This window comes from Tribolium madens, unplaced genomic scaffold (genome assembly GCF_015345945.1).
Source record: "Tribolium madens isolate multiple individuals breed KSU strain unplaced genomic scaffold, Tmad_KSU_1.1 Scaffold_11;HRSCAF=98;Tcas5.2_LG3b, whole genome shotgun sequence".
NCBI lineage: Eukaryota > Metazoa > Arthropoda > Insecta > Coleoptera > Tenebrionidae > Tribolium > Tribolium madens.
In genome coordinates this window covers 585770-602325 of record NW_025400975.1, presented here as the reverse complement: position 1 = coordinate 602325, position 16556 = coordinate 585770, and the positions used below count along the sequence as shown (strand labels likewise).

Below are 16556 nucleotides of genomic sequence, written 5' to 3'. Positions count from 1 at the left end.
TTTTTAGACCTTAGGAATGTGATTTTTTATCAATAATTTTTTTAATAGCTTTATATTTCCAATTCAATTTTGCTAGATTGTTAATTCAGAAATAATTCTAAATCAATGTATTTTATCAAAATAATTGCTTTAATCCCAATTTTCGACCAAAATAAAGTAATTTATGGTACTTCCTGTTGATTTGGCTCGATTTTCAATAAAATAAATGTTTACATGATTTAGGTTGATTTCTGTCTTAAAATCGAGCCAAATCTATTGGAAATAGCACACATTGCTTCATTTTGTCCGAAAATTAAGATTTAAACAATTATTTTGTTAAAATATATTGATTTAGAATGATTTCTAAGTTAAAATCGAGGAAAATTGGATTGGAAATAACTAAAAAATGTAAGAAAACTGAAATATAAGCATTTATTTTATGTTGAATACATTGATTTAGGTTGATTTTTGTTTTAAAATCAAGCCAAATTGATTGTGCATACTATAAATTGCTTCATTTTGGTCGAAAATTGAGTTTTAAACAATTATTTTTTTACATATGTTGGTTTATTTTCACGCTTAAATTTATTTAATACTCATTAGTAATTTTTTGTTCAAATTAATAAACAAAATTGTTTTTTCAAAAACCGTAAATACAGCGCAAAATTTCTTTTCCCAGTGTAAAATACAGTATTATCTACAAAATATTTTAGAAGCGGTCGATTGTACTCTATTTTTTACGTAGAAATAACTCAAAGAGGCGAGAAAAACTATAATTTTATAATAACAATATACATCTAAATAGGGTTGAAAGTAACAAAGTTGCTTCCTTAAATGTAAAAAATGTATAATTTACTGTTGTAGAAACATGTTTCGGCCATCAATTGCAATCATCAGCCTAAATTTCAATTACATTAAAAAATCATCACAAAAATTATTAAAACTTCCATTGGAACCAAATTAATTTAAAATTACTTCAACCAGGAATAGAACTGACTTTTTTTTATAAAAAAATTACGAAAATGAAACGGGAAGGGTGGTAATATTTTTTTTATAAATAAAGCAATTTGTGCTATTTCCAATTCAATTTGGCTCGATTTTAACCCAGAAATAATTCTAAATCAATGTATTTTAACAAAATAATTACTTTAATCTCAATTTTCGACCAAAATAAAGCAATTTATGGTATTTCCAGTTGATTTTCAACAAAATAAATGTTTACATGATTTAGGTTGATTTCTGGCTTAAAAATCGAGCCAAATCGATTGGAAATAGCTAAAATCCCTAAATTTTGTAAGAAAACTGAAATATAGGCATTTATTATGTTGAAATACATTGATTTAGGTTGATTTTTGGCTTAAAATAAAGCCAAATTGATTGTGCATACTATAAATTGCTTCATTTTGGCCGAAAATTGAGATTTAAACAATTATTTTTTTATACATTGATTTAGAATGATTAATTAAACTTAATATACACAATAATTTTTCTACAATTGTATCAATAAAAAAAAATTAAAGAAAAAAAACATTCTAAACAATCTGAGATGTTATTAATCGACGTATTAAATTTTTAGACCTTACAAACTTTTTCATTGACTAATAAAATCAGGGTAATAGTTTTAACATAAAATGAAAATTCCCCACCAAATAAAAACACCAACAGAATCTGTTGATCTGTTATTTTTCTTGAAATGAGTGTTTCATTCATTTTTTTTTACTCTTTTCATTGTATTTAATAATAAAATAGGTAGTGTCGTAACTGCTTTAGTATCGTTATAAGATTATCAACTTTTTTAAAACAAAATTTGAATGTTTCATACCATCCGACTGCGTTGTTTGACTGGACCCTTGTTCCTCACTTCCAGGAACGGCTTCTTGTGGTGAAGCTTGCAGGGGCGTACTCGGAACACTTCTCCCCGTACCTAAAACAAAAGAAAACACTCGTATTAAAAAAAAACTCATCAACACGTGCACCAAAATCCATACTATTCTCATCCATATTTGTGACTTCTAGCGTCTGTTCAGGAACGACCTCACTAGAACCGGCAGTAATTGGCGGAACAGATTCATTAAAAGTAAACCTCCCACTTGTGGGCACATGAGGAGAACTAACGGCCTCACCAAAACCGTCAGATCTTCTCGGTACAAATAAAGTAGGCGTTGATGGAACAATACCATCATCACCGCCCTCTTCCAGCCCATGTGACAACAACTGTTGTCTGGATAGGAGAGGGGCTATAGGTCTAGTTCGTGAAAAAGAGGGCATTGTCATGGAGACTGACGTCGAGGCTTGGGATAAGGTTACACCACCGGGGCCCCCTTGAAGCAAATAAAAAATAATGAAAAAAAAAATAAATAAAATAACCAACCACCAAAAATCAACTAAACAAAAAATTTACCATCAGTGCCACTACTTGTAGCTTCCGGTTGGGCTTGCTCAACATTTTCTTCCTGTGAAGGTTCCTCCTGTAAAGATCGTTCACTTTGATTGGGTACTTCACTCGAATCTTCAATTACTTCAACTTCATTTCCACCTTCTTCATCTTCAACATCTTGACAATCGGCATCTTCATAGTTATCTTGTTCCTTAAAGTTTATGCACAATGTTAAATCATTGTCGTCTTCTGTTCCATTACATACCATCACTTCTAAATCATAACCTTCAGTATCAGGATCATCAGGTTCATCATCAGCACCTTCACCTTCATCAGCACCACCTTCTTCATCACTTTCAACAACAATTACATTATCATCGTCATGATCACGTTGACTACTTGTTGGAACTTGATATTCTACTTCTAAACCACTGTCGCTTACTGTTCCTGCTTGTTGAACTCTAGTTCTTTTACTTTGTTGTTGAGTTTTTGACTGTTCTTCACTTGTATCAGTATCTGGATCTCGTTGACGTTTTAGACCAGCTTGTGTTGTTGTAACTGTATTCGAACTACTACTACTACTGGTTCCTTGTTCTTGGGTTGGTCCACTACTTGGGGGTTCTACCCGCGGAAGAACTAAAGCAACGGCTTGTTGTTGAGGCGCAGACTGCAACTAAACAAGTACCAACATTACAAATTTAAAGTTCATAGACTTCAAGAAGGATATCGATAGGCGGAGCCAATGCGTACTCGGTGTAGTGGGGAAACTTGAGCAGTGGCGTAACACAGAACCATTCTGTGATAAAAAGGGAATTGTAGAGTTGCATTTTTTTTCGTATATTCATTGACTGTGATATTAAATATAAAAAATTCACGATTATTTCAAAATACGGTGATATTAATTTCTGTATAAATAAAATACGAACAAACAGTAACGAATAGATTCGTTTATTAAAAATATAAACATATTAAAAACAATTTTTGTATCATAATTAATTTTAATTAATTTTTCAAAGTTAACATTTATAAGATGCCCCTGTTAATAAGTAGGTATATTAAACATTTTTTAGTGATGTTTTGTTTTCATACCTAGTCTATTGACTATGTAAGAAGATGAACCCTCAAATTCTTAGCGACTAATCAATGACTCTTGTAATAAAAAATTATATTAAAGAATTTTTTGTATTATCGACTTACTTCAAATCTCGGATTTTTAATTTGTCAAATTATATCACTATCTCATAATCTTTAGACCTCATAATTTTGTTTCATTTTTGTCAATGTTTTAATTTTCGTTTGAAAGATATGAAAAAAAGTTTAGGCCCATACATCAAATCCAAAACTTTACAGTTGATTTCATAACATTATATTGCCGCAAGTACGAAGTTATCAAGTTATTATGTATGTATATACAGAATATTCCGTTTTTATTGTTACAAGTTAAATTTTAAGACAAAAGTTTTCTATAAACATGTGTCGAAAAATACTATGTAAAAAAGCTATACCTGAAACCGGTGCGTTTTTAATAGGTTTTTAAATTACAACGTTTGGTATAGCTGGTAACCTTTACACCTAAACGAGATAATTAAAGATCAAATGTATACCTTAAAAAATGTGAGTACCTATAGAAATCGATTTATTTCTTGGAGTTATTGCATTGTGTTTTGTATTAGCTTTTTATCATTTTTGTCAAACAAAAGTGTCTATTAAATTGAAAGAGTTGAAAGTATAACTCTAATATCYGTTAGTGTTTCAAAAGTTATTTAACTTGCTTAGATGCCTTAAAAAAGTTAACTTATATAATAAAGTAATAAAATATTTTTATTACAGTATGTGGATTATTTGTTTTCCTCGAATAAATAAGTGCGAATACACGCCACTGCTCTCAGCTGATTTCAGAACTCCCCTATATTTACGAATGGAGTCGTCCGTGACGAGTTTTCGTCTTTGCGCATCCCTTCCATCGATATCCTTTTTGGTTTCTATGAACTCTAAACACGTGCAAAAATTGAAATAATCTGGCATTTCACAGTTATGTAAAAAAGTCTAAGCCCAGTTTTGAGATTTAAATTTTTTCACCGATGAGTTTTACAAAAATCTACAGTTAAAATTATTGCAAAAATAAGATAACAAAGTCATTCTAATGACGTTAAATGTAAAACGGCCTTTAGATATTAACCTCACTTTCGAATTAATGTCACTAATAATTTTGACGTTTTAGACTTTTGAAAAGTCAAATTTGACATTAAAGCCTGCTTTACAGTGAATTTTCAAAAAGTGTTAAAAATTTGTCGGCTGTCCCAAGCAAAAACACAGTAACCGACAATTCAAAAAAAAGTTTTTTTTTTTACATTTTTTGGTTACTTTCACTCTTACTCATTTAATACTCATTATTAATTATTTGTTCAAATTTAAAAAACATTTTTTTTTCAAAAACCGTAAATACAGCGTAAAATTCCTCTTCCCAGTATAAAACACAGTATTATCTTCAAAATATTTTAGAAACTCACGATTGGACTCCATTTTTTAAGTAGAAATAACTCAAATAGGTGTGAAAAACTGTATTTTTTCTAATTATATAATAACAACATAAGGGTTGAAGGTAACAAAGTTGTTTCCTCAAATTTAAAAAATGTATAATTTACCGTCGTAGAAACATATTTCGGCCATTATCAGCTTAAATTTCAATTACATTAAAAAATTATCATAAAAATTATTAAAATATCATTTGGAACCAAATTAATTAAAAATTACTTGAACCAAAAAATACGAAAATGAAACGGAAAGGGCGGTAAAGCCGACACCTTCCCAAAATAATTAAAATATTTTGCCTTTTATGTCTTTTGCCTATATCTGTGATATTATTCATTAATTATAATTGGGTCGTTGCACATATTTTTTTTTATAAATAAAGCAATTTGTGCTATTTCCAATTCAATTTTGCTCGATTTTAACCCAGAAATAATTCTAAATCAATGTATTTTAACAAAATAATTGCTTTAATCCCAATTTTCGACCAAAATAAAGCAATTTATGGTATTTCCAGTTGATTTGCCTCGATTTTAAACAAAATAAATGTTTACATGATTTGGGTTGATTTCTGGCTTAAACCGATTGGAAATAGCACACATTGCTTCATTTTCTCCGAAAATTGAAATTTAAACAATTATTTTGTTAAAATATATTGATTTAGAATGATTTATAAGTTAAAATCGAGGAAAATTGGATTGGAAATGGCTAAAATCCTTAAGTTTTGTAAGAAAACTAAAATATAAGCATTTATTATGTTGAAATCCATTGATTTAAGTTGATTTTTGGCTTAAAATCAATCCAAATTGATTGTGCATCTACAAATTGCTTCAATTTGGCCGAAAATTGAGATTTAAATAATATTTTTTTTTACATATTTACATTTTTTTTTCACGCTTACATTCATTTAATATTCATTAGTAATTATTTGTTCAAATTAATAAACAAAATTGTTTTTTCAAAAACCGTAAATACAGTGCAAAATTCCTTTTCCCAGTGTAAAATACAGTATTATCTACAAAATATTTTAAAAACGCTCGATTGTACTCTATTTTTTTTTAAGAAGAAAAAACTCAAATAAGTGTGAAAAACTGTATTTTTTTATATTTTCATAATAACAACATAAATCTGCATAGGGTTGAAAGTAACAAAGTTGTTTCCTCAAATGTATAATTTATCGTCGCCAAAACATATTTTGGCCATTATCAGCTTAAATTTCAATTACATTAAAAAATTATCACAAAAATTATTAAAATTTCATTTGAAACCAAATTAATTAAAAATTACTTGAATCAAAAAATACGAAAATGAAACGGGAAGGGCGGTAAAGCCGACACACCTTCCCAAAATAATTAAAATATTCTGTCTTTTAGTTTTATATTTTTAAAGTGAAAATGTCCAAAACTTCCGTAAAAGAATGCTTTGCTGTCAAAAAAACAGAGGCGAACATTTGCTAGATATTGTATTCCAGGTTTAATAACAATGTTTGAATTGTATTTTGAAATAAAAATATCTTTAATAAACAAAATTAGTTTTTGAAAATTTAAAATTACACCTCCCATTGAAAAAACCTTTATCTATTATATTATTAATTAATTATAAGTAGGTCGTCGCACATATTTTTTAATTGCATATTCTGAATCTTTATTAAAAAATAATTGACCCATCCATGTTTTCGTTTTTTTTGAAATCTTAATTTTAGTACAAAAAAATATATATCCAACTTTCGTAAAATGAAATAATACTCCAATCTTTGCGCTCATTGGCTGTTTAAATGTCGGTAATGCAGATTGCAGATGTGATTTAAGGTTATATTTTGGTGTTTGTTTATTTTAATATCTATCCAATAATAATTACGATTCTAAAAATGCACAACTGCACCAAACGGGATTTTTTTTCTCTCTAGTATTAAAAAAAAGTAGCTGCATTATCTACAAATGCAGGACGTCCAATTTCTATAAACTCCAATAAAAAAATCAGTAACAAAGACGCAAATTTGTGTTAAAAATACAATCATATGGAAGCTACAAAAATGAAAATATGTATTCTAAATTTTAATTGTTTAATAAAATAATTAGAGATTAAAATATGTGACGTCGGTGAAATTTGCAACATAATTTAAAACTAACATTAGACTTGGACATTTTTATAAATTATATGATTTATTTATCACAATACCTGCATATTGGCATCTTCATCTTCAGTATCCTGAGACGACTGAGTTGGAGGAACAACAACCTGTCTTGGTCCTAACATTGCAGCACTTGCTGAACTAGTCGATGGAACATAATCAGTATGCGAACTTGTAGGACTACTACTAGAAAGTGCTTCAATTGTACTTGATCCTGTAGTGTGCACCTAAAAAAAACAAATATTACATCACAGTTCTCAAAAATCAAAACAACTCACTTGTTGTTGTGGAGGAACCATAACAGCACTTGGACTCTGACTTGTCGGTAAAACAGTGACCGTTCTTACTTGCTGTGACATTGGTCTTATACTTGCCAAAGGTGTCTCACCACTGCGCCATGGATGGATCGGTACCGACTGAGTTTGAGTATTTGTCGAGTGACCTAAAAGAAATGTTTATTTGAAATAATGTAAAAAAAATAAAGAAAGTAAAAAATTAAAATATTAAGAAATTTAGAAAGTGAATTAAATCAAAATTAAGTTCATCAAAATCCTGAAATCTGATCAAAATTCAACCAATCAAGTAACGAATTAAATTTAATTGCAAACAAATATTTAATTCGGCCTTAATTTAATAAAAAAAGAAGAAAAAAGCAAGAAAATAAGTGAAAAATAGAACAAATAATAAAAATCAAAAATAAAAATGTTAAGACATCTAATGTAATAAAATAAATGATGATAAATAATGTAATAAAAAAAGAAAAAAAACCTGAAAAAAGGAAAGTAAGTAAAAATAGAACAACAAATTCATGATATTTATCCGCAAACGTCACAAAAGTGACACTTTTATGACTAAACTCTGTTTTTTTTTTTCTCTTAAACGTTTTTACTTTTGTCATGACATTTACCAATGTAGTCTTTCTTGTCTCTTTCGCTGCTTCAGCTATTTCTAGAGAGGTACATTGTAAGATTATCAGCATTCGATTTTGCACTACTAACTGCACTAGTTAAATTAATAAACACGTTCGAAAATCTTAACAAAAATTTAGATTCATAATTTTAGTACTGCTCTTTAAACTCGATCTGAATACGTTTACTGATAAAATAGTATATGTTATTCGGAATAAAAGTGCATATACTTTATGTATTTGTCGAGTAACCTAAAAGAAATGTTTATTTGAAATAATGTAAAAAAATACAACAGAAAATAAAAGTCAAAAATAAAAATGTTAAGAAATTTAGGGTAAATTAATCAAAATTAAGTTCATCAAAATCCTGAAATCTGATTGGTTGTTCATCAAAATTCAACCAATCAAGTAACGAATTAAATTTAATTGCAATCAAATATTTAATTCGGCCTTAATTTAATAAGAAAAGAAGAAAAAAGCAGGAAAATAAGTAAAAAATAGAACAAATAATAAAAATCAAAAATAAAAATGTTAAGACATCTAATGCAATAAAATAAATAATGATAAATAATGTAATAAAAATAGAAAAAAAAACTGAAAAAAAGGAAAGTAAGTAAAAATAGAACAACAAATTCATAATAATATTTATCCACAAACGTCACAAAAGTGACCTTTTTATGAGTAAACTCTGTTTTTTTTTCTCTTAAACGTTTTTACTTTTATCAAAGTTGTCTTTCTTGTCTTTTTCACTGCTTTTGTAAGATTGCATTCGATTTTGCACCACTAACTGCACTAGTTAAATTAATAAACACGAAAATCTTAACAAAAATTCCGATTTATAATACGTTTACTGTGATTCGGAATAAAAGTGCATATACATATTTTAACATTATAATGACCTCAACTTACCCGCCATTGGTTTAATATTGGCAGTGGGTGGTTCATTGGCTGGTTTTTCTGAACCTGAACTTGTGCTAGGTTTGGAACCTTGCTGACCAAGTTGTCTTTGTAATTGCGAAACTTTTTGCATTAATGTTTCAATTTCGGAAGCATATTTTTCATTCTCTTGCCTTCTATCAGCTAAAATATTAGCTTTTTCTTTTTCTAAATTGTCAATTTTGGTCAAAAGATCATTATTACTACTACTAGAAGTGCCTTCTTCAGCATTTTCATTAGTCGATGAACTTTCCTGATTACCTAATTGACCTTTCAACGTATTCATTTGTTCAGTTAAAGTAACAATTCGTTCTTTGGCATTTTTGAACAAATTTTTAAATCGCTCTTCTCTATCTAGAAAACCCTGTTTATGATTTTCGATTACTTTCTTATAATTTTCGTTTTCTTCTGTTAGTGTTGCTATTTGTTGATTTAATCGATCAATGACTTCTTTATTACTTTGCTCAATTTGTGTTATTCTTTCTTCCATTTCACTTCGCTGTTCTTGTAACTGTCTTTCGTTTGTATTTTGTTCTGTTTCTTTATGTTCTTTCTCTTCACGTAAAGTTTTAATTTCGTTGATTTGATCCTCACATTGAATCTTGTATTTTTTAGCAATTTTACGTATTTGAGTGAGATTATTTTTCAGTTCGGTAATATTGACATCTTTACCGGCTGTATGTTCAGTCAATAAACGATTTTCCTCCAATAATCGTTTATTATTTTCTTGTGACTGTTCTAATGATTGTGTCAATTGTTGTACTTGATTTTGCAACGAAGTCATTTCTTCCTTCAACTTGGCAATTTCTTCAGCTTGAGTGTTATTTTGTGATCTTACATTTTTCAATTGCTCCTCAAGTTTACTCTTATCTTGTTTCAATGTATTCAACTCATCAGTGATTTTTGCAACATTTCCTCGCTCGATTGTCAATTGTTTGGCAAGAGTTTCACGTTCATTTAATAATTTCTTCCAATCTTCTGGACTAGTCCTATTCGATTTTTCAATCAACATTTGCGCCCTCTGTCGCCATTTCGTACATTCAGCTCTTAATGAAATATTTTCAGTTTGCATTGCTTCTGCTTTAATACTCAATTCTCTATTTTTCTCTTGTGTTGGTGCTAATTCAGATGCTAAAGTTTCAGCACGTTGTTTCAATTCATCAATTTGACTCTTTAAACTATCACGTTCTTGACGCAATGCTCGATTACTATCAGTAATGGCATTTAGTGTTTCAACTTTTCGTAAAACCTCCGCATGTTTGGCTGCTGTTACAACAGAAACTTCTGATTTTTGACGTTCAGCTTCAACTGCAGCTTTAGCTTCTTCTAATTGTTTAGTTAACATTTCATGTTGGGATTTTAATCGTTCATATTCAGCTTCCATTATTTCAGCTTTACTAACAGCAATATCTTTTTCTTGACGCAAATACTTAATTATTGTTAATAATTGTTCGGAAGACTTGACTTCGTCTTCAGTGAATGATTTATTCATGGATAAATCGGAAACTGAAGATGATTCAGTCGCTTGTGCTTGGAATAAAGATAATTGTGTATTGAGAGCTTGAATTTGGTCTAATAATAAACTATTTTGGGCATCCATATCTTTGAAACGTTGTTCCAATTCTTCACGTTCTTTCTGAATGATTTTTTCTCTCGTTTCCCATGAAGTTTTATTCTCGTTTAATTCTTCCAATGCACAATCACGACTACGTCTCATTTCAATTAATTCACTTGTGGTTTTCTCATATTCGGCTTTAATATCAGTGAGAATTTGTAAATCGGTTGAATGTAACATTACTTGTCTTGCAAACTTATTTTCAACAGCTTTGAGATTTTCAATGAGTGATTTATTCTCATTTCGGATGTTTTCTAACTGTTCACGTGCTGTTTGCAAGTCCATATTTTTAACATTTAATTCTTCTTCCAACTGTGTTGATTTACTACGAGTACTTGCATTTGCCATATCTTGATCATCCATTTGTAAAGATAATTCGCCTTCTAACTCTGCACATTTCTCCTGTAATTGTTTGATGGTCCCTTTCTGATTTTCAATTTTCTCCTCTAATTCCTTTTGTCGTTCCAGAAGAATCTTCATTTGATTTTCTGCATTGCTAGCAACATTGAAATACTGTTCTGATGCTTCTTTTGTATTCTTCAATTTCGATTTTAAAGCTTCGATTTCGGCTTTTGCATCATTTAATTGTTGTTCCAATTCACAAATTTGACTATTATTAGACTCAGGTAGGGCATAAGCCGAAGTTTTAAGTTTCTTCGTCAAATCCTCAATTTGATTACCTTTTTGAATCAACTCTTCTCGGTTTATTGCTAATTCTTTTCGTAATTTTTCCGCTTCTACTTGTTCTTCACTCATACGTTGTTTGGCAAGTTGTGTTTGATTTTCTAAATGTTCAGAGAGTTGCCTAAATCGATCTTGTTCTTCTTGTAGTCTTCGTCTTAATGCAGCACATTCACGATGTGCTTCATCCAATCTTGCTTCAAGTCTTAATTTACCTTCAGCATCAGTACGTTCTAAAGTTGCTTTAATTAATTCAATATTGGTTTGTATCATATTTTGGGTGTGTGATTCGCGTTTTATACTTTCACGTTCTTTGAGTAAACGCATTTCGGCGTCTTTTAACAATGCATTTTCTTTTTGTAAATTCGCTAACATTACTTCAGCTCTTGAGAGTTTTGTTTGTGCTTGCATTGTTTCGTCTTTAAGGTAGGTAATAGCTTGCTCATGCTTGATTATTGTTTCACTGTAAATTTTATTTTGTTTTTCTAATGCTGTAATTTGTTTTTTGTAAATCTCCATATTGTTTTGGGATACTTTAAATTTCTCTTCATTGTTTTCTAATTGTGATGATAATTTACAGTTTGCTTTAACCAAATCTTTAACTTCCGCTCTCATATTTTCCAATTGGTCTAACAAAATTTTCTCGTTTTCTGATTTCTCCTTCCGATATAAATCGTTTTCATTTTTGAGATGTTCGATTTTTTTCCTGAAACTCTCAATTTGTGTGAGTAATTCTTGTGTTTTATCATCAGATTGAGATTCGTTATCGTGACTTTTCTCATGTTCGACGTTATTAAATGAAGTTTCTAATTGAGGAACTTCTTCACCTGCAGCTTTAACAGCTTGTGTGTACAAATTCTTATACATATCTCTTTGATTTCCTACTGTAATCATCATTTTATTAAGTCGTTCACGTTCTTCAAGTAGTTCATTTTGGGATTCCCTCAAATGATCAAGTTTCATTTTTAAGTCTGAAATGGCGGCTGGATCAAACGATTCGGCTTCTTCTTGACGTTCGGTTAATTCACGAACAATTGCGAGTAATTTTTGATTGTTCTTTTGCAATTCGGAAATATCATTAAAAGTGACTAATTTTTTCGTAATTATATCAGCTGAACTAACACTATCACTTAAATCCATATCAGTTGAAGTTGATGAAGAACCCACTCGTGAATTTTCAATTTCTTGCAATAAATGACAAACTTGACGACTTAAATCAGCCACTTCTTTTTTATATCTTGCATTCTCACGTGAAACTGCCTCCTCAATTCTCGTACATTGAACGTTAGCTTCACGCAATTGTTGGATTTCACTCAAAAGTTGATCATTCGAATTTTTCAATATTTCATTTGCGTCCAAAGCATTGCTATAATCCTCGCGTAATTTTTTTATTAGTGGTCCTTTTTCTTCGACTTCGTGTACAATACTACTGATGTAATTTTTCAATTGGGCATTTTCTTTCTCCATGTCGACTAATCGTTCCGAAATTGTTACATATTGAGCGTAAATTTCTGTTACCGTCATTCCGGATTTTAATAGACGTGATGCTGAAGCTGCAGTCGGTGATAAACCTTCGATTTCTTTTTGGATTTGGTCTTGTTTGCAATTGTCGAGAAGTTCTTTCGAAACCTCCAATTCTTTCTTCAATAATGCAATACATTCGTTCTTCTTCGCCAAGATTTCTTCGTGAGTTAATTCCGATTCTTTGTGTTTTGTTTCCAGTTCGCCGTATTGGTCAGTCGCGTGCTTCAAGAGTTGTTGGACCTAATAACAAAAAATGTTTGTTAAAGTAAAGAAAACAACGATAATTAATAATAATTAACAACATTAACTAATATCTGGTACAAGAACAGAATTTCATTGTGATGGTCTGTACCAAATTCTAATTAAAAAAAACAGATTGTAAAAATTTTGTGCGAATATCATTGTTTATTGCTGTTTTAAGTCAGTATTTTCAAAATAAACTTAATATTTTTATATTTGATTTCATTTTACAACACAAATTAAAATTAACACAATGTAATTGCGAAAACTTTACCATAAAAAGTATGAAAACAACCATTTGTTACGACAAAAACTGTGATTTAAAAATTACTCTTATCTATACAGGCTGCGCCAGAACTCGCGCCCCAAGGAAAAATGCCATATAAGGTAGATACCAGGAACATGGTAAAAATGTTAAAAAAATTGTATCCATAAAAATTTCAAAGTTATGAGACTTTAAATTTTGCACTTTAACTCTATTTATTTCAGTTGAGAAAATAATTTTCCAAGTTTTTTTGCTACAGACTATTAAAAGAGGAAACAAAGATGCTGTATCCTAAATTGTAACTCTGTTCAATGTTATTTGTGGCTTTTATTGGCAAACTTTTTGTACCTTTACTAAATAATTGTAAAAAAAACATATACAAGATCATCAGTATCACTAAATAGACATTAAAAAAATGTCAAATAAATATGTCATAATTTTTGACAGATAGAATTTTTTAAACATTTTTTCCATTTTCCTGGTATCTTATCGTACTTAAAATTATTCTCTGGGGCACTCTGTATAAAGTTCAATTTTTGGTCGAAAAAATGCAATAAGAATTGCAAAATTTAGAAACATTTATTCTTAAAAAACACGATAACATCTTTTAAAACATGCCAATTCCCATCTATTAATTTTATCTGAAAACAAATAATTTAACCAAAAAATGCTTGAATTTATACGTTTTGATCACCCCGTATATATTTCTGTACATAAATATTAAATTATAAAACCCAGTGCAGAATTTCTAATCTATTTCTATCACTAATAAATTCTAATATGTAATTAATCAGTTGCAATATTTTAATTATTTTTTTTTTTTATGGTATGGACGTTGTGAACCCACAAACTCACAACAATTTACTTAAATTCATTGAAAACCAATCAGAATCTAAATTTCAAATAGTAAATTGTTTATTTAAAATAAATAATTTATGATTTCAACATTTTTTAGGACTACGAATTTTAAAATTGGGTTGAGAGCTACATAATTTAGTTAAATTTGTGAAAAACCATTCCAAAAAAAAATCTGAAAACGGTAAATTGTTGATTAAAATACATGAATTATAAGTTTCAACATTTTTTTAACATTACGGAATTTTAAATTATGATGAGAAGTGACAATGCACAAATTTTGTAGCACATCTGTTAATCTAAGTTTTTAAAAACCGACATTCATTTATTTATAAAGTTTAAATACAACAAATTATAAAACCAAGAAAAATTTACTAAAATTTCGATAAAAGTGAGTGTCTTTGTCTTTGAATTGATTACAAAATAAAAACTGTAAAGTAACAATAAAAATTTCTTAAATTTAGTGTTTCTATACAGGGTGTTTTCTTACTACTGCAAAAAAGTAGAACCACATATTCTACATCAAAAAATAACACTGATAAAAAAAATTAAAAACGATGTACAAATAAAGTAAAAACAAAATAACTGCAGGAAAATAAGCCCTTTCAACGGCTCACAAATCCTATAAAATTTTATGAAAATAATTCAAGTGTTTTTGGAGGAGTTAGTTAATGGATTTTTTTGATTATGAAACTTCATCACCTTATATATCTGTAATGAAGCTTTATTTGGCAAATTAGTATTATTTTTCGATGTAAAATATGTGGTTGCAATTTTTCGTAGTATTAAAAAAACACCGAGTATATAACAATTGGAATTTCTATAAATTGATTGAAATTCTTACAATTTTTGCTTACTAAATGACTACATTTGTTTAACTAGATCAAATTTCTCATATCAGTTACAGAAATTTTTTTCTTACTACGAATAAAGTTATGAATAGCAAATTATCGGAAAATTCGCTAAAAATATGTGAAATAATATACTTAGTAACAAATCATACAAGTTGAACAAAAACAAAAATTAAAAAATGCAAATGAGCTTAAAACCTGAAAATATTTTTGTTCAATTAATACAAGAATTTATTGTAGCAATTAAATTTTTAGAAAAAAGACGCATTATTAAAAAATATGATTACCTCTATTTTGATCCACAGAGTGTTCCGTTTTTCTTGTTACAAATTTAAACAGGTGATAAAATATCCAATTTTAAGACAACGTAAAACAAATTTAATTTTAAATTTTTTTGCTGTTTATAATCTGGAACAAAAATTTTAAACTGATTTCACTCAAAAACGGTAATTGTAACGAAAAAATTCAAGAGACCTCTTTTTTGTGAAAAACTATAAAATTTAAAATTTTGTTGCTGAAACTGGCAAGAAACTACACTCAAAACAACACCCTTTTAAAGCGTGTAGCTGTTTTGCATAGCATTTTTCCATCCATGTTCATACGAAAATTTTGTCTTAAAATTGAATATTCTATCAACTGTTTAATTTTGTAAGAATAAAAACTAAACACCCTGTATAATAATTATAAAAATATAGGTTTAAAACCAAAAAACTGTGTTCAATTCATACTTATTGTAAGTTGTAGTAATTTTTATTTTTGCATTTTATTAAATTGTATAAAAATGGGTTTAAAACCCGAAAAACTGTTTGCTCAATTCATACTTACACGTTTGTAGTAATTTTTTTGGATTTTATTGAATTTTTAAAAATTTTGATTACCTCTATTTTGATTTAAAACTCGAAAAACTGTCTGCTCAATCCATACTCACTATAAGTTTGTAGTATTTTTTTTATTTTGGCAATTAAATTTTAGAAAAAAAATCATTGAAAACTATTTTGATCTACAATGTCATAAAACATGCGAATGAGTTTAAAACCAGGAAACTGTGTTCAATCCATACTTATTATAAGTTTGTAGTAATTTTTATTTTTTCATTTTAGTAAATTAAAAAAAAATATGAATAATTGAAAAATATAATTACCTCTATTTTGATCTACAATAATTTCAAAAATTCCAAATGGGTTTAAAACCCGAAAAACTATTTGCTCAATTCATACTTACTACAACTTTCTAATTAATTAATTATAATTTTTGCTATTTTTGAATTTTATTAAATTTTCTTAAAAAGATTGAAAATATAATTACCTCTATTTTGATCTACAATAATTTCAAAAAAGAAAAAAAATTCCAATTGGGTTTAAAACCCGAAAAACTATTTTCTCAATTCACTTAAGTACTTACAAGTTTGTAGTAATTTTTTGAATTATATTAAATTTTCTTAAAAAGATTGAAAAATATGATTACCTCTACTTTGAATTACAAAAATTACGCAAGTGGATTCAAAACTCTAAAAACTGCTTTCTCAATCCATACTTACTATAAGTTTGTAGTAATTTTTATTTTTTCATTTTATTAAATTAAAAAAAAATGTATAAATAATTGAAAAATATAATTACCTCTATTTTGATCTACAATAATTAAAAAAAAATCCAAATGGGTTTAAAAC

At 28.5% G+C, this 16556-nt stretch overlaps 1 protein-coding gene across 2 annotated transcripts in view; it reads right to left on the bottom strand.

The window, feature by feature from the left end:
* Nucleotides 1-16556, bottom strand: part of LOC123007843 (nucleoprotein TPR) — a 21026-nt gene that overhangs the window by 1967 nt on the left and 2503 nt on the right. Inside the window, exons 3-9 of one of the 2 annotated variants that reach the window (XM_044403718.1) lie at nucleotides 8833-12919; nucleotides 7295-7458; nucleotides 7064-7243; nucleotides 2622-3029; nucleotides 2381-2567; nucleotides 1968-2300; nucleotides 1802-1903 (exon numbers count right to left, since the gene is read on the bottom strand). In XM_044403718.1, coding sequence (XP_044259653.1) covers nucleotides 1802-1903; nucleotides 1968-2300; nucleotides 2381-2567; nucleotides 2622-3029; nucleotides 7064-7243; nucleotides 7295-7458; nucleotides 8833-12919 — 5461 coding nt within the window. The remainder of the gene's footprint in view (nucleotides 1-1801; nucleotides 1904-1967; nucleotides 2301-2380; nucleotides 2568-2621; nucleotides 3030-7063; nucleotides 7244-7294; nucleotides 7459-8832; nucleotides 12920-16556) is intronic. The other variant, XM_044404525.1, reaches the window with a different exon arrangement.